The following is a 23,851-nucleotide window of genomic DNA, read 5'->3' as shown; positions in this document are numbered from 1 at the left end:
GAATGCAACCCACTTCCCTACAGTGTAACTCAACTCCAGCCTTGTTTGTACCTGAAATATTAAAGTTATTCAGTAGTTCTTATTTTGAGCAAGAGCCCAGTTGCCCAATTTTCCTTCTTTTTAGGTGAATGGCAAAAGCACTACACATTATTGTCGTTTGGTATCTTACTAAAGGAAACTTTTGTCTGATTTGATGTAATGGAAAAGTTATGTACGATGAGTTGCACAACACATGTATGTCTCTTGGGAGCATGAAATTGAATGAATTGAACACATTTTCGATTGATGTGCTCAATACCCTCTAGAAAATAGAGGATTGACTTGGAAGAAAATGTTTTCCCTGGATTCTACATGTTTAGTAAATGTATGCCTGAAAAAGAACCTTCAAGTGCAAATACAGTTCAACAATTTATTACTGAAACATATAATACCAATATTTACACTACACAATCCCTTAAGGCAAAAAGTAAAGAAGCATTCAGGCAAGAATTTTAGCAAAAGTCATCCAGCAAACAACAACTTAGCATGGCAAAACGGTACACACAAAAACATTTAGAGTCATCTACAACATTTACTGTACAAAACAAAATGTGGATCAAAATCAAGCTCTTGAAACAGAACCACTTGGTCTCACATTGCATGAAAGAGAAATGCAGTTTTGTGCCATGAGAGAAGAAGAGGCTTCCCATTCTTAAAGCTAGTAGTCCGTTTTTTTTTAATCATTCTTCGCGACCCTTGACCTGCAGCCAAAGCAGGAGATCACTGTCATTTAAGTCCAAAGCCTGAGTTCACCTCCATAATAAGTTCTGTTGACAGTGCAAGACTCATAGTCTAAGCTACAGTAAGCCTTCTATCTACAATGTACATTACAGTGCTGGTTTTGCAGCCATACATTGAGAGAGCCACATAGTAGGTCCTTTTTGGTGTGAATTGATTCCTTTTTTCTCAATGTCAGTCCATCAGTTAGAACCAGACTGACGTCTTTGCTTTGGTCTGATCAAGAGCTGCAGGAGAGAAAGAAAGAAGGGGGAATTACTAATGTGCTGAGTGTCACTTACTGGGTGACGGGTGAAGTTTAACAAATGCTTGAAAGTGAATGTATTGCTTTGTATCTACCTGAGTCATACACCTCCAAGGATCCATGGAGGGCCGAGGGAGTCCAGGTGACAGAGGTAGCCGTGACGGCGCTGCTGCTGCTGCTGCTGGGGTCCATCTCCGTCTTCAACCCCTCGCTGGGTGGGGAACTCCCTGTGCTGGCGGTCGGCTGGCTCTGGGTCCTAACACCGGGCAGCAGCAGAGGATTAAACCTGGGATCCAACGCTGAGCTGTGGGTTGGGTATGAATGGAGCATGGGGTGGTGGTGCCGGGTGTGGATGTGGGGGTGAGGGTGTGGATGGTAGACATTGTGGACGTTGGGGTAGCCACTTGAACTCGGGGGGTTCAGGCTGTAGGCCCAGCTGTCGTGGAGGGCAGCCGGAGGGGGGAGGCTGGCCTGGGAGAGCACGTGATCGGCCCACAGACCTCCATCTGGGTGGTTGAAGGAAACGGGGCTGGAAGAGAAGTCTGGGTGGACTGAGACAGAGACAGATGGAAGGCAAGGGCTGGCTTGGGATGGATAGGTGCTGTTCCACACTGAGCTGCTCTGACCCTCAGAGAGAGACCCATCTGAAACAATCGCATCACAAAGACACAAACACACGGCAACACAATAATTCCAGTGCTTTAAGGAATAGAATAACTAAGCTTTTTGAGAACTATTTTAATTTACTGCACCCCTCACCTTTCCATAAGCCAGACATGGCTGAGGCTGACGGCTGAGTCACTCTGATAGGTTTGGTCTCGCTGTTAAAGGTGCTAGACTGACTGAGAGCCCGGGAGAAATGCTCGTCTACCACGTCACCGATGTCGCCTTGGAAGTAGGTGAACAAAACACAGCTGGAGCTCAAGTACTCTGCCTCTGCTGGTTGAGGACCATCCTTCAGGTCTGAATCGGATGTGGATCTACGGCCCGATTCGGTTTCTGGTGCTGCAGGACCCTGTTGAAGGCCTTGATCCCTGGAAAGCATCCCTCTTCCTCCTCCTTGCTGCTGCTGCTCCATACACTCCTGCATCTTACTGTAAACACTCAGCCTCCTCTGGAGGAAGAGACAGAGATAGAAAGGGATTCATTTACAGATCAAACCAGAAGTAAACTACATTTTAATAGAATCAGCAAATAATTTACAATTTTTTTTAGATGGAGAATAAAGAGCCAAATCTTATTACACATGTTGGTGATGCTACCGTAGTTTTCCACACAATAAAAACATAAACCATTTCTAAGTACCATAATCATAGGCTTGGAAGCTGTGTGAAAATAAGTTACTTTTTTCCCCACACTGCATTCCAACTATTTGTAAAGCTCAGTGTGCCCCATCCACATTCCTGAGTGACTGACCGGCTGTCATTACATCACCATTTGACCGCAGGATTAATAGTTCCGTGTCATTACGCCTGACCTGAAGTGAATACCGAACATCAGGCCGGAATTTAATCATTCAAAACTGAAATTGAAGTTAAGAGGGGTGCTTATGAGGGGTAATGGAAGTTTGAAGTGGTGTCCTGAAGAGAAGTCAGGCAATATAGTCAAACACTTTATAGAGAAAAACTAAAATAAGTAAGATTTTTCTTTGTATGTGCTTGTGAAAAGTCTACACAATATTTAGGGGAGGTCACATTCTCTAACTTAACTTTATGGTAGGCCTATATATATACACCAAAAGTTAACTTACACATTTTCTTTAGCAGCCTATCAAAAATAGTTGTCCTTAATTAGTTATGCCACACATTTCTTTCCAAGGAGACATGAGCTAGTGAAATGTCCAGTACTCGAAACTAAAAAAAGTAAGGTTATGTAACTCGATAGATTCAAAAGTTGTATGAATAATATCTCACCTGTTGTTGCTGGTGATGGTGGTTATAGTACGTCGCCTTGTATGCCGCTGCAGGGAGGTAGTGCGCTCCATAGCTTTGGTGGTACATCACATCCAGGCAACTCATAGCGACGGACCCGAGCGGTTAATGAGAAGAGAGGAGGGAAACGCGCACAACACGGCCGAGGGCTCTTCACTCCTGAGACTTCAGACGGGCTGTTTCCCCCCGAGCTATCGGTGCCTCCATATATGCCTGAACGCATACAATGGCCATGTCGTCCAGTTTGCATACAGACAATGCGCGTCCCGCTGCGCTCTCCACCAGCACCACCCGGGGCCACAAATGGATCAAAACGATATAAGACACACACACTGTATTCTGACGAAAAAAAAAAACAAAAAACTTTTTAGACCGCCTCTGATTGGGTGAGTTATCCCTTCCCTCCGTCTCTCTCTCGTTCTGTTTTGGAGGGGAGTTATATTTAGAGAGGGCTGGGGCCATTTACTCACGCCCACCGAGGAACAGTGTGCATGGAGCAGTGGAGTTTAGCAAGGCACTAACACAGTCATGAGTGAAATGGTTCAATTCCCTCTGGTGGCACTCATTAATACAAGTTTGTACTCATACTGTGGGTCTTATAAAGATCTTAGATCAGAGGTATTTGACCTCAGGACTGCTTGTAACAGTTTAGGGTGGTTGCCAGGACTTTGGAAATACTTAAAGGGTAACTTTGGAATTTTTCAACCTGGACCCCGTTTTCCTATGTTTTTTTGTCTAAGTGACTGATGGGGATGACAATTTTTTAAATTAGTCTATTGTTATGGGAGCAGGTTGCAGCCAGACGGGCTGCAAAGCAATCATGTTGGGCAAATGTGCACCATCAATGTAGGTCTACCAAAGTGCTTTTTTTTTTTACCACTTTCAGACTCGGATTGTTGTTAAGTGTCTGACTGGATTATTGAAATAAAAGTTTTCTCTTTCCGATTGTGTTTGTGTCATATGACTTGTTACCGGAAGAGTCAGTGACACATGGAGAGAGAGAGGTGCCACCGAACGTCAGGTTGTCAGTTTGTTGTGTTGGAGTCGGTGAGAGTACAAAAAGCGTAGTGTTATCTAAAAGATGTTCAATGTCATGGTTGAATATTTAGATGATTCCAAAAATGTGGAAGCAACGCCAATGCACAATTTCAGAAAGGGATTTCTCAGAGCTTGACACACAATAACAAACAGGGGACCAACAGAAAGGTAAAGAAACAAGTTTTATTTCTCTGTAGAGCCCATTCCATAATACTGTCAGACACACTATAATAGCAGACATGCAGATATCAGACAAGGAGGCAAACAAAGATGAAATCCAACCATTAACTTTGCAGTGGTATGACCATTAACCATTCAGCTTCCAGGACACCATGGTTATCACTGCCATGACTCTTCCTTAGCTTTCCCTCTTTAAATGAAGCTTCCTGACTGAGTGAGTTGAGCTGTTTGCTGCCACCTGTTGGTGAAGCCTATGACATGACAAGGCTGTCAGTTTGACCCTTTATGAGACCTTCTCTGAGCTTCACAGCCACACCATCTGTAAAAGAAGCAAATTATGACCTCAAGAATAATATGCTGATCTTTGGTGAATATTATACTTTGAAGTCAACAAAATATACTGAAGGGCGTTTTAATAAAGATGATCTCAAATCAATTAATTAACAATCCATCAAACACTTTCTTCCCATGTTCACCTTTTCGTCTCCGCTCACCTCAGTGTTTTACTAAGTAATAACGACTTGTGTTATTTTAAATGAAATACTTTATTTTGTAATGTGACGAGCTCTTCAAGGACAATTAAAACTCTTGAGACTGAATGTCTTCAGCCCATCTATAATCCATGGGCACCTTGGTCTTCCGGCTGGCCTGTGTGTGTCGGCATACTTCACCCTCCATGACCGTCAGCCCTGTCGGCAGTTTGTTAAGCTCTACATTATTTTTGCCTGCCAACAACATGTGCTGAGGAGCAATGCACAGCTTCTTGTTATCGTGGCTGGCGTTTCCAGCAAGCTCCAGGACGACGGTGCAGAGGTTTCTCCCTAAAAGCCTCAAGCTGAACTTAAGCACCACCGCCACTTGCTCAACATATGGTTGGCTTTCCTGAGCAGCAGAAGGTTTGAGCCCTCTGAGAAAGTGATTTCACTGCCCATTCTGGCTCAGGCACGTCTCTTTTCCTCTGGCCAGATACCTTCAGTCAGATCGGTCAAGAGAGAAACTTCACCAGATTACACAGTATGAGAAAAAGTGATCCAAAAAAATAAGCAAGGGTAATTCCAGTTAAATGCAGTAACCAGTTACACCGACTCACATCTCAAGCCAAGGAAGAACAGGTCATTAAAAAGGGCTGACATAAAGATATGCAGAATTTGGGGGCATGATTGCAAAGGGGTTGTAAATATTTAAACATGAGAGCCAATTCCATTTTACAACACCCAATTTCACAAATAACAAATTACCGCACTCAATTTTCATTTTCACTCACCATTGTTTTTCAATTGAGACAGCAGGGTGCTGCAGAGGCAGGCAGCGATTAGATTGATGGCACCTGGCTTCTTTGCTGCTTGCTCTTATCTTCACCAAGATCAAGTATGACACGTGTAGGAACTGACCTTCTGTCTCACATTCAGTAAATTGTAAGGCTTAACACTGCAAGTGGTGGCTTTTGTCTCTGCTGTCAGACGAATCTGTAGCAGAGGTGTAAAATGTGTTTTATGAAAGATAATTAGGTCGTAGACGAACCTAGCGCTGTAATCGGTACTGTTGAAGCCTAACCACACACACACACACACACACACACAGTACAGTGAAAATATACACACTGCCATCCCATTTCCATTCCCACACACCAACAACAATCCATCATGTAGTCACAGTAATTGGCCTCTCGGCATGTCCCAATAGGAACAGCACAGGTGTTAGTAATAACGTTAACGAGGGCTCCGTTGTATTAAAAAAGCGCCCTAGTAACAGACAGTGTGACAGTGAGCCAGCATGCACAATACCAGGAGCCTGAAACTGAAGCATCAATATTATTATTTCCCCCTGTGCTTTACTGTGACAAGTCTAAATGTCTTCTGTGAAAACAAGGCTTTTAGGTCACTAAAAGTCACTGGTTCAGTCTAGTTTGGGACGTGTGGGGCCCCTTTACATCCAATCAAACAAAATGCAGGCATTAAATACATGTTTAGTCCAAAGAGCCATCTATAAAGTACATTTTTGAGTTTACAAATGAATGGCAAAGAAGCAAAAGAAATCAAAGTTTTGTTATTTGTGCAATTGCTACATTCCTATTCCTACATTGCTACATTTTCCTCTCACTTTGCGGTTTATTTTTCTCTTCTCATTCTTACCTTTTATCAGTGTGCATTCGCCCCACTGTGGGATCTGGTGAAATGCAAATGTTTAACAAAAACAACAGGAAGATTTATTATTTACATCCTGCACTGCATGCTGGTTGCCAGGTGCCGCATCTGATGAGACCTCGGAGACATTTATGACAAGCGGGTAACAGTCTCACCACTTTCACTCATGTTTCATTCACCTTGATTTTACAAAGGGAGTGTGAATTATTCAGTCTCAAGCTGATGATGCGATCAGACATTAGAAAGTGTGGCAGCATTTTGAAAGAAAAACACTTATACAGCAATCACGAAAATGTCTTGATTTTCTAAAAAGCAAGTGCTCATTGTGTACTCCAGGATTTAAATTGTATTTAAAGAATAGTAATATTAACAGACAATATGTGGTCAATTCACTGATCAATTCTACAAAGAATAAGCAATTAAAAAACTATCACAACAAAGTTGGAGACCGGTTAACTGGACCAGATTTGAATAAACTGTCAACCGTCAGCATCATCCCCATAAATCATTCAAATCCTTTACTGCCACCTGCATGTCTTGACTGACAGATTGCTCACTGTGACAACACCAGCAGACAAAGAGACTGATTATCAAATTTTGCAGAGATGGCAGAGTGAGTCCGTGTCTCCATCTAGTGTTTTCATAGAGTGAATCTTGTCCCTCGCTGCCTTCGCCTGCTGTGTAAGTGGGGCAGTGGAACATTCAGAGTGATGCCTGGAGACAGTGCAGGAAGTATCAAACACACACATTTATAGCGGTGTCACATACACACACACACACACACATGCGCGCAATCATGCACACTTGATAGTGCGTATTACAACAGACAGATACACGCAAGCTCTCTGACACAGACGCCGGACCTCAGGGGTTTTCCACCAAACATCTGGAGCAGCCTGTGCCTCTACTCCTCTGCTTCTTAATGAGGCACAGAGATGATTATTAGTGGATGTTTTAGAGGGGGAAACGGGGGGAGGAGAAGGGAAGAGACAGAAATTAAAGTGGAGTTGGAGAATTGTTTGCTTTTCCTGCTGGTTTAAACCCTTCAAAGAACGAAGGGAACCTCCAGTGCTTTAGATCTAAAGAATTCTCTCATCCTAACTAAACTTCCATTACTTTAGATCACAGGCACATTTCAGATGAGCATTCCTCTCTGGGAGGGAGGATATTTGAAGGGATATATCCCAAGAAACCCCCCCAAAAAACAGGTCACAAGTGTTGTGTCCCAGATCTGAGTCTCAGAGGTAAAAGAAAGTTCGACCCTCCAAGTTTTGAGACATTGAGGATGACAATTAAAAACATAACGTACAATGCTGTTTGTCAAACTCATTTTCAGCAAAAAAACGCAGCATCTTGCCGTATTAAAGACATCTACCTTTTTCAACCTTACAGTGCACTCCTGATTGGGCAGGTGTGAGATAACGCTGAGTGCTGTTGATGATGATACCTCACATTAAGCAGACTGCAGCATCATGAGTTTTGCGGTGCTGTTGCTATCGTTCTTTTGCCCCGGGGAGGGTCTATAGAAATGCACACCTGCCTGAGCTGACTCTCTGGATGATCTGAAGATGATGATGATTATAATGACGGTGTTGATGATGAGGATAATAAGGCTCATGTGCAGGCAAACAAATGAACACTACCCATGCAGGCTCTCTCACGTACATCTTGGTACTCGTTGGCCACCACCAATGTAGATGTCATTGAGCTGCAAGATGTTTTATTCTTGTAAAATCCTACAAAATAACACTATTATTTTGAGTTCTAATGACAAATATGATATGTTTAAAATTGTGAATCATATTTTTCATAATTTCATGGTCATGAACCTCTGAGACATTAAGTCAAGGGAAACATCTAAAACGGGAATGGCTGGCATATTGGTGAAACTTCCATTATTCCACACACACTTATTAAATGATATGTGTGTATCTGTACATTCACTGGATCATTTCATGCAGTTGCTACTTTAGTGTTGCGTGTGTGAGAGGTGGGGGAGGAGTGCAAACTATACAATCTAATTAAAGAACCATTAGTGCATCTTCAAATACATGGAGTGATGCAATATCAGAGGACTTTGTTCTTATTCAGAAAAAAACACTTCTCGCTATATACACAAGCGGAATTGCCTCTAATTCAAAACTAGGACATGTGTCTTGATGTGTAATATTAAATGAGACACAAAATAACATAGTTGGATCATTAGCACTGTAGCAGCAATGTGTTTTCTAATGAGCAAAAGACAGTCATTTGTAAGTTAATGGAAATAGAATTTCCATGTTAAGCCAAAGGAAAAAAAAACCCATCTTTTTTGTTCAACAAAAGCGCCATGCGTTTGCCTTTTTCATTATCTCAGTAATCTCACATATTCAGTTTTAATTGCTCGGGCCATTATTGCGCATTTTACAAATGGAAATGGGAGGTTTAATTGCAAAGACTAGACAAAGAAAAGTACTTGTTCCACAGCGTGCATGTGTGTGTGTGTGTGTGTGTGTCTGACAGCCTGCGCTCATACTGTCTGTCTGTTAACAAAGTGACCAGAGGATATTGGCTTCCCTCAAGAGTCACCAAGCTGACCTTGCTTAAGAAGCAGATAATTGCTTATACTCTATCCTCCAGTTTTTACTCATATTCTGCTTGTATAAAGATAAAGGAAACTGCACAGGCTGCCCAGCAGAAGTTAATGACATGATGGAGACTCAAAGACAGGGTCATGTTGATGGAGGGCGAATCCACTTGACAGACGTTTGTACCATTTTGGAGAGTGAAACTGGGTGGAATTTTCCTTTTAAACAAAAGCTGGACATCAATTTAAATGTTAATTGGAAAAACAAAACTCTGTAAATGTTGGACATACTTCATACTTTGGATATGTGTGAAATTAAGCATATATACCGGTTCCTTTCTATACGATTTTGCTCTATTACTTTTTGGAGCTACATTTTGATGTCTGGTTTAAACACTGACATGGGGAAGAATGTAGATTTGATTCATATTATCTGTGACAGTAATACAATGCTCTCCAGTAGAGAAAAGACAGAGCATTAATGCAACAACACAAAGGAATAAGTGGAGACACAGGAAGCTTTTTTTTGCTGTTCTGGCACCTTTAGCGAAAATGTGGGACACGGCCAATCTTAGCCTTTATTTTGCTTTGGGGGCCGCCTCTCCATATAAAACTACTGATATCACTTCAACACAATGATTACTGCTTAAAAACAGAATGTGATTTTTCTTTTTATAAGAGAAAAAGACTAATTTGATGCCTATTATAAAAGAATGTGCTCAGATCTACTGCATATGCTCTTCTGTTTCAGTCTTTTGTGTTTTCATTTGCAATAAAATGTTGTGTTTGCTCTGTGTGCTCATATTTTCACAAACTAAGCCATTTATAAAAGGCCATAAATAATTGAAAAAAGGTAGGCTTCGATTTCTATATCACCAAAGACTCTACATGAATTAATTCCAAAAGTTACAAAATAAACCACTCAAAGTAATATGTGTCACCTGAGAGTGTGTCCATTGTGTTTTCGACAAGAAAAAGAAGACCCTTCTTATTATAACATTTCATTATTTATTCCACAACACTAAAACCAAAATAGAAAGTGGTGTAAAAGGTGTAAAACTGCTAGCTGAAGGTGATTCTCTGCTGTTCCAGTTTGATGATTCTCAATTGACAAACTCAACTTACCTGTCCCTCTGTCATTACAAATTGCACTGCTCTAACTGGATCATAAAGTCTTCCATCTCAAATGTGATACCTACTGTTAAACATACTCATTAAAAACACATTATTTGTGTGACATACAGAATCCGGACAATCTACAAAGCATACGTATGTGTTATTATTACAAAAACATTGATGTGCTACAACTATCTGATGAATAAATCTTCCAACTTTGTCTGTTTTCTCCCTCACACAACTCAACAAAGCCTCTTCACGCTCGTCCTCTGTTGCCCTTCCAGTTGTAATAACTCTAATTCCCTCATGCTAATGGTGCCTCGGCTCCTGCTGGGACCACCAGCCTACTTCTTGTGGTCACAGCCTGGCCCCGGGGCGAGGGGGACCACGGACTGGAGAGACAGAAGAGGGAGAGAGAGAGAGAGATAAAATAAAGTGGGAGAAAGGGCGGAACAGGGTTCTGGTTTGATGCATGTAGGGTCTACCCTCAGACAGATTGTCCTCCTCAGGCAAAAAGGACCTGTGGGTAAAAGAGGGTGTCATTGAACCGTGTGTGTGCCTGAGTGTGACATCCAAAATTGGCGCCAGCAGCAGATTTAAACAATAACACCTCGCTGTTTGACCTTACTCACAAAACCATCAGCATGGTTTGTGTGTATGTGTGCCTGCACGTGTTTGCATTTATACCCCACACCTGCATCTACATGCTAAATCTCAGTGTTAGAGGTGTGTGTGTGTGTGTGTGTGTGTGCTCCTTTGGAGGATGGGGAGGTTGTGAGTGGCAATGATGATGAGTAAACACTACAGGGGAGAATAATCCCTCATTACCCATAATTCCCCGATGCTGCACTGCGCCGGTGAGCGCGACTACATTCGTCCCACGGGCAGAAACGGGTGGAGGCACTCACTCGATTTATTAGACCATCCCAAACTCCCTGCCCCCTGCCTCCCCGCTGATTAGCATCTCCTCGTCTCTTCCCGCTCTCCCAGCCACCTGCTGTCTTCCATGTGTCCTAAATCCTCTGCACTACTTACACACTTTGTTTCTAAACTGATCAAAATGTCAAGTGAGGGATAATTCCTCTTACAAGTTCTCCATTTATACAGTGTGGTGCTGATCACTTCTCATGTACTATGAATAACAAACTGCATCATGTTAAAAGTGGATAACCCTGATTAGCATGTATCTTATCTTTAAAGGAACAGTTCGACATTTTGGTGAATAAAATAATTCGCTTTCTTGAAGATGAGATGAGAAGATCAATACCAATCTTATGTTTGTCTATTTTCAAAGTCACGCAGCCTGTTAGCTTAGCATCAAGACTGGAAACAGGGGGAAACAGCTAGCCTGACTTTGTCCGAAGGTAAAAAATTCAGCCTGCCAGCACCTCTAAAGCTCTCTGATTGACATGTTTGCTTTTGTTTTATTCACACAAAAACCCAAGCGTAAAAATGACAAGTTGTGCAGTGACCGCCTGGTATCTTGTCATCACTGTGAGGTTGCTAGGCTCACAAACTAACCATTTTACTGTTACTGTTACCAAGACATAGTATGGCATAGCACCAACCCTGTATAACTAAAACTCGTCGTTTTCACATTTCAGGTTTTGTGCGGATTAAACAAACAAAATACATTATTTCTTGGCTGTAGCTTCATGTCTAGCCGTCAGACTTGATAGTTGTATAATTTGTGCCATCTGATTTACGGCAAAAAAGTGAATAAACACATTTCATAAAATGTCAAGCTATTCCTTTATAAAAGGGACAGTGAACACCATGTATCTGTCTAAGACTATGGTTGCAGAGTTCACGGTATTAGTAAGAATTTCAGTTTTCCAAGTGGTTCCAGACTTTCTGACGATCTTGTAAACTATAACTTCTCCTCTTGTCCCATGCGCTTCTCTATAGCTTTGATTGTTCCATTGATTCTTCGCTCTCTTCCACTCTGTGACTTTGCCCTCTATTCTTCTCTTCATTTAATCCCCCTGGTACTCTTTGTGTCCTCGCTGCCTCCTTCTATCTATCCCTCTCCATCTGTGTAGCGGTGAAGTATCCATCCGTCAGAGAGAAGAAGTAGTGTTGAAATCCCGTGCCTCCCATCACAGCTCCTCATCTCTCTGTGTTAACATATAAACATATTTCAGCCTGCTTCCATGTCAGAGGCAGACGGAAGAATGCAGCATATCTTGTATCCTATTATGATTCATGATTTACGCTAGATAAATATGGGGAATGAGATGTACATCCTGAGGAGGCCCGAGGGAGCTTTTGTTGAAATTGTATTGCAAATGACAAAATAGGAAAAAAAAAATAATGGAATCTGTGGTTTGGATCCCGCATCGCCGGACCCAACACTTGGCTTCACCTTTGGATGTCCATGAATGGGTTTATCTGTGAAGAGGAGAAAAACACAGTTGTTGCAAGAAGAACTCCACAGTCATCAAGTGAAAGGATCTGTGAGATTTGTTCGATGATACCTTAAAAAGCTTGAAGTGCTTTATGGCTGCGACTCCCACTGATTGAGCAGAGATCTCATTTCACACATGAATGTCTCTCTCTGCTGTGTGTGTGTGTGTGTGCGTGTGTCCATACACTCTGTAGTTAGTGCCTTAACATTACATGTATGCTTGCCCCGGGCTATATTACATAGAGGAGGAGGAGGAGAATGGGAGAGATAGATAGTTTAAGAAACTAGAGAAAAAAAGGGAGAATGTGATAGTGAAAGACAATGAAAATGAGAAGAGAGGCATTTTCTTTGCATTTTCTTTATTTGTTGTTTAATTTGTACGATAATAACCTGCCAATATATAATACATCACATGCTCTGACTACCGGACACAGATACAGGCTTGGTACCTGCAGGCCCTCTGGGTGCTTGGGGCTAGATTTATCACCACTGGGGCCCTCTGATGATGAGGCCGTTTAGTGGGGGTCCCTGTAGTCCTCCACTGATTAGCGCCAAACATCTTCCCTAATAACCTTAACAAGAACAACGCCTCAGGACAACATGCTGATGCACACAGGCAAGTGCACACACACACACACACACACACACCTACACACACACACACACCTCTTTGGAGATAGAGAAAAGAGCTGAAGGCTACCCATCCTCCCCTCCTTCTCCTCAAAGTCACCCCTCTCTCTCCTCTGTTCCAGCCAAAACTTGGCATCTCTTACTATTTCTGGGTTGAGACCCCCCAGCTCACACCACACACATACACACACACACACACACACACACACACGCGCACACACACACACACGCACACACACACACACACATGCACCAAATTGAGTTGGTTTTGGTTCAAGAGTCCCACCACAGCATATAAAGTTGCTCTCAGCATCAACATGAAATAAAACAATACGAATATATGAATACATGCTGGAGTGCATGAAAACCCTCGCCTCTGGTCTAAAGAGATGAGGAAGGAAATTGAGAAGAACAGAATTTATGATGATGTGAGAAGCTGTGGGGGTTATTTTATAGGCAGGAACACCCTCTGTGGATTGTTTCCTTACAACAGATTACACATGTGTGTGTGCTATGGCCAGTGCATATACTGATAACATGCCCAAATGCATGGACTGCTTGCATACACACTGTCCCAGCTAGAAGACTGAGAGGAACGGAGAACAAAATAAGATTAAATATCCTCTAAATGTGAAAATTAAAATCCATGCATACTCAATATGACTTATTTTGCTTACCAAGCCGTAGCATTAAGCAATAATAACAAATGTCTTTGTTGCCAATTGTTTTTTGTTAGCGCCTTTGCCTTTATGCTGCCTTCACAGACTGCATGTAATATTGCAACTCTATGTTCAATGGACATGAATAAACTGAAAGACTGGTAAATAGGATTGAGGTCCTAATCTAATGTCTTAATTTGCTGTAACACATTGAGTTTTATTGATCTATTTTGGTAATTGCATTGGCCATTCGTCTATGACAGTCAGGCTAACGATGGCTTTTCTGGTCCAACCCCTGTTCATAGTTCTTGGTGTAGACTGGGTACACTCATACACCTTAGCATTCAGATGATATTCTTCTATAATCCAGACATTCATAGGGCTTTGCAGTCCAACAGAACATTCAAAGGTGACAGTGTTGCTATTTTTCATTATTTGGCATTATTTTTGACCAGTTTAGACACACTTTTCTGATCATTGTGAGACATTTTACGAGGTACACGTGAAGGCAGCATGAGAGTCCCGCCGTGACGTCACGGGGAGCAGTTGAGTCAGTCAGCTGAGGGAGGAACTCCGACAACAGAAAGTCAACCAGGAAACCGAAGCTACTAAACCGGCCCACCGCGTCGGTTTAACGGCGGTTTTTAGCGATAAGAATCACACAGTGTAACAGTACAGGATTTGTCTTTTTATATATTAGTCGACACAAAGCAGCGATATGGCTTCCCTTTTCAAGAAGAAGACAGTCGATGGTAAGTTTGTTCTGTGTGGAAAAAACTAGCTAAGTTGTTTTTAGCCCAGGTGTTCAGAGTGCTGTGTTGTTCCCATATTAACTTTAGCTATTCCCATTTGACGCTAACTTGTTCAACCTGTTCTGGGTCTCGCTGAGTCACAAGTCACACTGCAGACTGAAGCCTAAAAACAGCGTTAATGTAAACTTAATGTAGCTATATGTAACATAAATGGCCGCATTGACGTTACAATGTAGCTGTGAGCAACAATATGTGTTGTTCCATGTTACTTGGGTCATTTAGGTTCGTTTCCGCACACTGCTCTAATCGTTAGCTATCTGCTAACGTGAGGTCCATAAAGGAAGAAGGTGACTTCATTGCTACACAGGAGCTAAGGTTTAGTAACTGTTGTATAATGTCTGAACACAAACCGGTCACATAAACCCCCAATTGTCATTAAATGTGTGTCAAAACGTTTATTAATATGTCATGTCAAATAGATAATAGCCCTTATACTATTTGTTGACTTTTATATTTGATCATTGGATTTTATTTATTGAAATTATACCAAAGGTTACAGTTCCAACTCTCACATTTCCTGTATGGAGAAGACATACATAAAGATAACGTTACATTACTGACTCATGAGTAAAATAAAAACAACCTTATTACAAACTGTGTGATACAATTCTGTAATATAAAGGACACGCTGTTAAAATATGACCTCATATCATGCTGTCTTTGCACTTGGACGGTGTAATTTTAATCTGTAACATACAGTGATGTCTACATTTTAATCTGTAACATACAGTGATGTCTACATTTTGAGAAGCCTTTAAATTTTCGTATTTGTCTCCAGGCGCGGCAATCAGCCTCACAAGGTCAGAATGGAAAACCAGCCTCTCCTTAATCATATTTAATGAATCAATTATTCTATTTCAAATACTGATTATATTGACTCATAGGGCTGGATTAGAGGGGGGGCACATTAAAAGTTCACCTACTCTGGACCCCCCCCCCCACACTTAATTGTGTAGAGAATTCCATAAACATATCATAGTTTATTGTCTTCATGTTTAAAACTATGCTCTGTTGTTTAAGGCAAATCTTTCCACAGACCCGCCTCCCTACTCCTCCCATCATTGTCCTCCCAGTCTCACCCACACCGATCGCCTGCATACTGTACTTACTGTGCCGCGGTGCCTCCCCTCCATTCCAAGCCGTTGTCAGGTCTTCTCATTGACATTTTGCAGTTTTCCATCTCATCTCATCGTTATCGTTAACTTGTCTCATCTCTCCTTCTATGGACAGAGTTTTTTCTCGTTGTAGCCCTGGGTAGGGTGGCTGAAGTGGTTTCTGGTTATTTGGCGAATGGAGGAGGGGGGGGGTTAGATCGCACATATTTGTAGGACGATATCCCTCCCACTTTGAAACGTTGGCGGCACGTCACCATATACGTGTACATGCGTCGATCCCACAAGTGGTCCAACGCACTGACGTGTTTTGACCGAGTTAATGCCGGCTGAACTTTTCACAAAGAAGAAAGCTTTTTTTGGCAATGGTTCGCTTTTTACCATGAAGTGATATCTTCTTCTATATTATATTGCAACTTATGAATATGGAGCTGAATCAATTGTTTAGAATTTAGAATCAATTGTTCAGTTCCTCCTTTTTTTTGTTATTTTTTTTTAGATAATATACTGTCTAAACTCTACATGTCTTTCCCAGAGAACTGATTTATTGATCTGTTATTCTGTGGTCATCTACTGACATCCGTTCGTCCTGGAACAGGGATTCCTCCTGTTTTGCTCTTTTTATTTAAAGTTTTGTTTTGTTCATTTGACCTGTTGAATGGTATTTTAGGAGTTAATTTATGCTGATTCTTAACTTTACTTAATGCTAGACGATTCGTTGTGGATTAAAAATTCCTAAAACGATATTGTATATGTATTGTGCTGTGCATTGCAACATCTTAAAGCACCTCCGAATTTAAACTGAATCAGGTTTAGGTAATTTCTGATACATTTTAAGACTGTATTATTTTCTGTCATCATTGTCATATTTTCTTTTTATGGAGGACCTGAAGGGTGTGTGTGTGTGTGTGTGTGTGTGTGTGTGTGTGTGTGTGTGTGTGTGTGTGTGTGTGAGTGATTATGCGGGCTGTCCCTCACTCAGAAGTTGTGGATGAGTGTGTGACTTCAGAGTCGTACGTCAGCTCACATGATGCCACTTTGTGTGCGTGGTTTAGAGCTGACTCAATATTGGTGTGAGCTATTTTGAGACTGGACTTGTGTTACCACCACTGCACAGAGTGAAATTGTATTTTGTATATTTGATAAGATCAAAAGTTATACATGTTACCACGTAAACTGAGAGAGCGTGTGTTTGCATTTTGATATCTGGAAAGGGCACTTATGTGTTATAAGTCTTTAGTTATTGTAGCTTTCACAAAGTGTGACCTGTCTTCCTTTCTGTCTCTCTCCAAAGACATCATCAAGGAACAGTCTAAGGAGCTGCGTGGCACCCAGAGACAGATCACCAGGGACAGATCAGCGCTGGAGAAACAAGAGAAACAAATGGTGGGACCACACACACACACACACACACACACACACACACACACAGAGAGCGAAGTCTGGGGAAACAAAAGTATCTCTAAGGCATTTTCCATAGATTTCTATATATTGCATCACTGCTATCCCAACACATAGCTAGATATGCATATTACATCCTTTTCCTACAATCTGGGATTGAGTCTGATTGGCTAATGGGCCTAAATTAATAGCAAGAATGATCTGGTGTGGTGGCTTTGCTTCAGGCAAGTCAGACTCCTCTCTCTCTCTCACACACACACACGCACGCACTCTCTCACTCGCTCACTCAGAATTACACGCTGCGGCTATATTCACAGACACACACAACATTTCCCTTCTCTGAAAGATGAAAGAATCTGGCTGTTTCCTCTCTATTGTTTTAAGTAAAAATCATACAGGACATAATTACCTCCCTGGGGAACCAGATTATTATTCCTCATTAATGCTTTCCGCTAATTAGTCGTTATTTTTTTTTTTTTTTAAAGGGCTTTGTTGCATGTTTTGAATAAAAGATACTTTCACTAAGAAATGGAAATGACCTATATTAGCACTTTAGCACAATCATGACTGTCTGTTGCCCCGCCACCACCACCATGCGTGCTCAAATGTGAGTGTAAGCACACACATTCATACTGCATATAGGGCAGAAGTTATAGTTTCAATAAATCAGGTTCATAAAAGTTTGTTTCTCTTTATTTTTGTTGTTGGTTTTAGGTACATTTTAGAATATGCAGAAAACATATCAAATTGTGTGAAATTTAATTAATTAATTAAAAAAAATGTTTTTAGTCATGTGTAAACTTCACAGGAGAGTTTGATTAAAGCTGCTGTTGCAACACATTGTCCATCGATGTCCCTCGTTTATACGTTAACATTCCCAGCTCCTATACCAAGAGAAGTCCTCACAGCCTCACATTGGTGAGCTGCACTCCTTCATGTCTAGGAGAACACCCCCCCCCTCCCTGCTTTCCCGACAGGACAGTAAATAAGACATTCTATGCTTCACGTCAGGAGAAGTCCCACTGCTCTCATCTGTATCTTTTCCCCATTAAAGCATTCATAGTTTTTCAGATGACAGTGCAGTTGACATTATTATTGTCACTGTGCTCCTTTTTTTCTTACACAGCTCAACATTGTTTCTTCCCCTCCGTGGCATTCATTTGAATTTTTACTGCTCACAAAAGAAAGTAAATCCAGACTGAACCTAATGCACCTGTTCTGTGTGTGTGTGTGTGTGTGTGTGTGTGTGTGTATGAGAGACACTGAGCTGATTGGGGGAATATCCGTTGCTTCATCAAACATTAATAATTGATTGTTGTTTCCTGAAGATGCTTTCAGCTCACACACAAGAAATAAACAACACACACTGCAGCTGTGCTGAGAGGCCTTTCTAGCCGGCTGTAACCTGCAGCTCCACTCGTGTCTCTCGGGATGCTCACACACACACACACACACACACTCGTGCCCACACACAGGTTCCTGTGGGCATTAGTGTGTTTTCTGATGTTTACCAAAGCATGCATTTGCTTTGCCAGTGTGTGAGGCCTGATCCAGATGACATTATTTACTATGTCTATATTTATATAAACACAGTGGTCTCTCGGGAGCATCATGGATATACTTTGTTTGTTTATCAATGCATTGTGTGTGTGTGTGTGTGTGTGTGTGTGTGTGTGTGTGTGTGTGTGTATTATGCGTCATATGGTACAGTAAGAGGAAATCATGGAAGCACTTTGCAGGTCACATGATCAGTAGCAGTAATATATTACACAGTATACTCTGCAAAAGCCCTCCTGAACTATGAGAGTCATGGAATGTCATTAAAAACGAGTAATGCACCTAAAATGTACCTTCATGGAAGGCATCCGAGCGGATTGCCCATTCAGATCCACAGTTACCCGTAGAGCTATCGTAGAGCTATCGTAGAGTTGTCCCTGCAGTTGACTTGGCTGCTGATTTATTCCATCCTGATTGTTCGGGATCTTAATGTGGCTTTGGACATGGTTAATCTTGTCGTATTGCTGAAACGGATGGAAAATTGGCGGCGCTCACTGACACCGTAAAGTTCACAAAACATTACTTTAATGAGAAATGTATCTGGTGTGTAAGGTAGCTGCTCCGCTATGGCAAATCTGCAACATGGGCAGCCTCAAAATCCCTATTTGTCTCAATGTATGTGCTTATACACACAGTTGGTGTAAGTTAGGGTCAGGCGTTAGTGGCTGCTCCATCTGCTTCTTTTTCTGTTGTACAATATTATGGGCTCCATTGACACAATGTTCATAAATGTACCCCTCTCCCCCCCCCCTTTCAGGAGGCTGAAATCAAGAAAATGGCTAAGAGCGGTAACAAGGAGGCCTGTAAGATTCTGGCCAAGCAGCTGGTCCAGCTGAGGAAGCAGAAGAACCGCACGTACGCCGTCAGCTCTAAGGTCACCTCCATGTCTACGCAGACGAAGGTCATGAACTCCCAGATGAAGATGGCTGGCGCCATGGCCACCTCAGCCAAGGTAAGACCCCGGACATTTGATATCCACTACGTTCAACTCACTGTTAGGTGTCTTTCTGTTTTGCATAGGAACTAGTTTCAGTGTTTACTCGTAGCAATATTTTTGTGTTGTGATTAAAGTATTAATGTGTGATCTGTTCATGTTTAAAGTCTGGTGGCGTCGTTGTAAATGAAGTGTGAAAGCTGGTAATTAGCCCGGAGCGATGTGCAGTACAGAGACTTCACAAACACACACAGGTCAAATATAATTAGGCAGCAGATTAATGGAGTGTTAGAGCGTGTGTGTGTGTGTGTGTTTTCATAGCGCGAAAGAGAGAAAATGTGTTCATTGTTTTATGTCAGACATACACAGAGTTTGTTTAGACACAGATTTTCTTAGAAAATCCATTTATTAAGTGAGTAGTGCAGCACTGTCCACTCACATCAACTGCTTATGCTGAAAAAGAAGGCAGCATGAAGGTCTTGATTATTCGCTACGTTGCTGCTTCTCCTCAGTACCAGCTTACAACCTCGAGATCAACTCTCTATCCTTTCTTTTAATCATGTGTGCAGACTATGCAAGCAGTAAATAAGAAGATGGATCCACAGAAGACCCTGCAGACCATGCAGGACTTCCAGAAGGAGAACATGAAGATGGACATGACTGAGGAGATGAGTAAGGACTCGCAATACACACACACAAAGAGCTCTAGTATTTACAGGCTCGCCTAAACCAGATTGTCAGGATCTATGAGAACGGGTGTTCGGGGTTGATGAGTGTCGCAAGAAAGAGAAACAGGAAAGCACGATTATGATACAGATAGGCTTTTCCGTTTGCGTAGTGGGACCGATAGCACACAAGCAGCCACACATGCATACATTTCTCACTCTAAAGTCCAAACTGTGATCAATGTGTCCTCATCTCCTCCCTTCCTGTCTCACTATCCGTCCAGTCAACGACACTTTAGATGAGATCTTCGATGAGTCCGGGGACGAAGAGGAATCTCAGGACATCGTCAACCAGGTTCTGGACGAGATCGGCATTGAGATCTCAGGAAAGGTAAGAAATTGAGAGAGAGAGAGAGAGAGAGAGAGAGAGAGAGAGCCTTAACTTTATACTATCTTCTGTTTGAAAAACTTTAAGCCCATAGGGCAATGCCTTTTTTCATTTATCTCTTTTTAAGTGTTCTCACTACTCAGGCAGAAATGAGAGAACATAAAAGCACATTTTACACATGTAAATGATCCCCCAGCAACATGAAGTACACAGTAAATGTTCCACATGGCTTTTACTCGACTGTTAAGATGTATTCCAGCTGCCACATGGTGGGGCTAGCCTGCAGCTCTTCTAGCTCTTCTGTACTTTAGTCTGTGGAACTGCCAGGCTGCCCATCTGGTGTGTGTCTGGCTCCCCCTGGGGGGCTTCATGAGTTATTACCTCTCATAACACAATGTACAAACCCCACAAACTGTCCCATAAACAAGCCCCACAGCTGGAGAGAACAAACGGACAAGATTCCTAAAAAGCCTGCAAAACGGTTTTTAAATGTGTGTGTGTGTGTGTCGGGGGGCATTTTCATTCTTGCTTAATCACAGTAAAGAAGGCTGAGCGGAGAATTCTCTGAATGCTCTCGTTGTGTTCAACAATAAAGCTTTCTCAATCAACCCGGATTTTCATTCAATATATAATGCCGTGACAAATAACAGGTGCTGAAAGATGGCTTCAGTTTTTCAGCAAAGGTAAATTTAATAATAGTTTGAATTAAGATCCACGTCATGCACTTATGCCTTTTGGGTGGTGAGTGCCAGGTTGTTGTAACACTTTTATTATACCAGTTAAAGAGCCTTAAGCATGTCGCAGCACAGACGATATTCAACCATTAACCAACAAAACCTGCAAAGCCAAATTATCAAGGGAAGGGTAAAAGAGCGTCAAGAAGTGGTTTCTTATTTCTGTTTGTCAAGTGAAGGATGTTTGCTGCTGTCAAGAACAATGCTTGTGTAACTGACGCCCACTTGCATTAACGCTGTGGTGGGCGTAAGTCATTTAAAGGGACATCACAAAGTATTCATGCGGTATGAATTGTTTCGTGGAGTTAATCGTTTTCCAATACAATTGACAATAATTGCGATCGGAATTGAATGGGTCTTTTACGTTTGTATTATTAGTGGCAGTAGGCAGCTGTTCACAGCAGCCAATCTTACGACGAGTACCGGGCTTTGTGTGTGTGTGTGTGTGTGTGTGTTAAGTTTGAATTGAGTGTGCCTGCTAATGGGGAAATGTTCTGCCCATGTGTGTTTCCAGATGGTGAGAGCTCCAGCGGCAGGAAAGAGCCTCCCCAGCGCCGCCTCCTCTAAACAGGCCACCATCTCCGACGATGAGATAGAGAGACAGCTCCGAGCTCTGGGAGTGGACTAATGGTCTTCTCTGTATTCATGTTCACATTGTAAACTTGTGCAACATTAACACTGTTTGATACAGACTCTTTTACACACATTGGTTTTTTATCATTGTTGAAATGCTAAAGGTGTAACAAAGGGTGTACACCAACACACACACACACACACACATTAAGACATTCAAAGACATGCGGGCGGACATGTTTATTAACACGCACATAATCACACTTCCTTCGGCAGGTTGCCTTACAGATCATTTAAGCCACAACATCTGATCTATTTATGCGAAAATGATATTTATTAACATACTGGAGTGGCCACAGCCTAAAGGTGGACTAATAGTAGAGTTCTGAACCACCTATGCTGTCGTTTACTGTACCACACATCTCCGTCTGTATAAGGGCTACGTGTAGAGACCATGGGACTGGCTTTTCCCATCTTAGACGTATCATCTATCAGCTTTTACGTGGCTGAAGATGGAGGGTCTTTCCCCAGCAAGTTTTAATAAGTAAAACACTGTAATTAAAAACAGCTTAGGTGTTGTCAGTAACCAGATGGAACTTGTATTTTGCCGACTCGCACCATTTACGCGATCCACTTCCTCCGAGGCAAACCGTCCTCTTCTTCATGTGCGTGTTGTTGGGGATGAAATATCCCCGGCTGAAATGGGACACAGTAGCTTTACCATGCAAGTGAAAGGGAGACAGAGCATCAACAGCAACCTTCTCTACACAAATCAAGCAACTGGTCAACTAAGCTGATTAATGATCATGTTTTTATAAAACCCTTAGGTTCGCTACCATAGTTACTGGAGATGATGTAACTCAGAAATGTGCATGTGAGATGTATAGCTGACGAGGGTAAGGCCTTCACTTTACTTACATAAGGAAACGTTATTTACATAATGCATGGACTGATCGGAGGGCAAGCGTTTAATTTGCACCGCTGCAGATGTGATGCTGTACAGATTGTGTGGGAAAGCTTAATCAAACACAAATTAGGACTAATGTAACACCGGCATATCGAAGAGTTTTTGAATAGCTTGTTTGATGCTACTGAGTAATCAAATTAGGTTGTTTTTTTTTCAATTATTATTCTTGGTTGATCTGATTGTGTATCTTGTATTGGACATGGGGTTTACAGTGATTGTGGGATGACACTGGTCCTGCAGTCCCTCCTCTCTTTCAGCTGCTGTGCAGTTACTGTCATATGTTATTTAAGCTGCCTCACTCACAAGCATACACACACACACACTACACCATTAAAATAATAACTACACTGTGATCCGAGAGATGTTTTCTCTTCCTCGGAGCTGAAGCGTGCGCTTCTCTGCAGTGATGTAATGTCAGCCAGCGTCACGAGAAAGACACTGATTAAGTTACATTGACTCTTTGTCTCTCTCTCGCTCGCTGGCCTCTTGTTCCCACATTGACTTCCATTGCCAAAACAAATTGAAAATGTTTCCATTCTTGCATGCATCTGACATGTACAACAGACAACTCATTGCATTTTTGTAAATCATTCTTTCCACTACCTTCTAACATCTCTTCTTCTTTTGTGATTGTGAGCGGAAACAATGTTTTAACAGATTCCAACATTGTTTGAATGCAGTTCTATGCTTAGGAAATGTCCACACTTTTGTTTAAAGGTGTATGTATACTCCTCTTTTTTGTTTGGTCATTGTAAAGTGACTGTAAAGGGTTGATGGCTTTTATAAATGAATAAAGTTTCTTCAGGTACATGTTGGTGAGCCTTTATTATGTTTTCCCTTTAAAGGACTAACTCATTATTTCCATCTCTACAGACTATTTTATCTATCTTTAAATACATGTTTTAGATGTATCTTTACTACCATTCCAGACAGCCATTGGTTCCCATTCATTTCCATATGATTGGCGAGCTCTTGAAGCTTGCTCAAGTTTAATCACAACAAGCATCAATCTGCCA

General features: G+C 41.8%; 2 protein-coding genes across 2 annotated transcripts; one reads left to right on the top strand and one right to left on the bottom strand.

The window, feature by feature from the left end:
• Window positions 1-446: 446 nt before the first annotated feature.
• Window positions 447-3,230, bottom strand: vgll3 (vestigial-like family member 3). Its single transcript, XM_031858696.1, has 4 exons — window positions 2,935-3,230; window positions 1,781-2,135; window positions 1,117-1,665; window positions 447-1,004 (listed from the first exon to the last, which is right to left on the bottom strand). Exons 1-4 carry the CDS (start codon window positions 3,037-3,039, stop codon window positions 964-966), a joined length of 1,050 nt encoding a protein of 349 aa, XP_031714556.1. The 5' UTR covers window positions 3,040-3,230; the 3' UTR covers window positions 447-963.
• An 11,008-nt stretch (window positions 3,231-14,238) lies between these two features.
• Window positions 14,239-23,643, top strand: chmp2ba (charged multivesicular body protein 2Ba). Its single transcript, XM_031858420.1, has 6 exons — window positions 14,239-14,444; window positions 16,911-17,002; window positions 19,332-19,526; window positions 20,078-20,180; window positions 20,458-20,564; window positions 21,810-23,643. The coding sequence occupies exons 1-6, from the start codon at window positions 14,411-14,413 to the stop codon at window positions 21,921-21,923; spliced, it is 645 nt and encodes a 214-aa protein (XP_031714280.1). The 5' UTR covers window positions 14,239-14,410; the 3' UTR covers window positions 21,924-23,643.
• Window positions 23,644-23,851: the final 208 nt, after the last annotated feature.

Source organism: Anarrhichthys ocellatus, unplaced genomic scaffold (assembly GCF_004355925.1).
Source record: "Anarrhichthys ocellatus isolate YVR2014 unplaced genomic scaffold, GSC_Weel_1.0 scaffold20, whole genome shotgun sequence".
Taxonomy (NCBI): domain Eukaryota; kingdom Metazoa; phylum Chordata; class Actinopteri; order Perciformes; family Anarhichadidae; genus Anarrhichthys; species Anarrhichthys ocellatus.
Note: the sequence above shows the minus strand (reverse complement) of the source record. Positions and strands in the feature narration are given on the sequence as shown.

What these genes read in the sequence shown, in the direction of transcription:
- vgll3 (XM_031858696.1), bottom strand. Translation starts at nt 3,039, where the DNA reads ATGAGTTGCCTGGATGTGATGTACCACCAAAGCTATGGAGCGCACTAC. An exon ending in ACCATCACCAGCAACAACAG is followed by an intron (nt 2,136 to 2,934) that starts GTGAGATATTAT and finishes CTCTTCCTCCAG; the next exon opens with AGGAGGCTGAGTGTTTACAG. An exon ending in CTTGGAGGTGTATGACTCAG is followed by an intron (nt 1,005 to 1,116) that starts GTAGATACAAAG and finishes TCTCTCCTGCAG; the next exon opens with CTCTTGATCAGACCAAAGCA.
- chmp2ba (XM_031858420.1), top strand. Translation starts at nt 14,411, where the DNA reads ATGGCTTCCCTTTTCAAGAAGAAGACAGTCGATG. An exon ending in CAAGAAGAAGACAGTCGATG is followed by an intron (nt 14,445 to 16,910) that starts GTAAGTTTGTTC and finishes CTCTCTCCAAAG; the next exon opens with ACATCATCAAGGAACAGTCT. An exon ending in CCATGGCCACCTCAGCCAAG is followed by an intron (nt 19,527 to 20,077) that starts GTAAGACCCCGG and finishes TCATGTGTGCAG; the next exon opens with ACTATGCAAGCAGTAAATAA.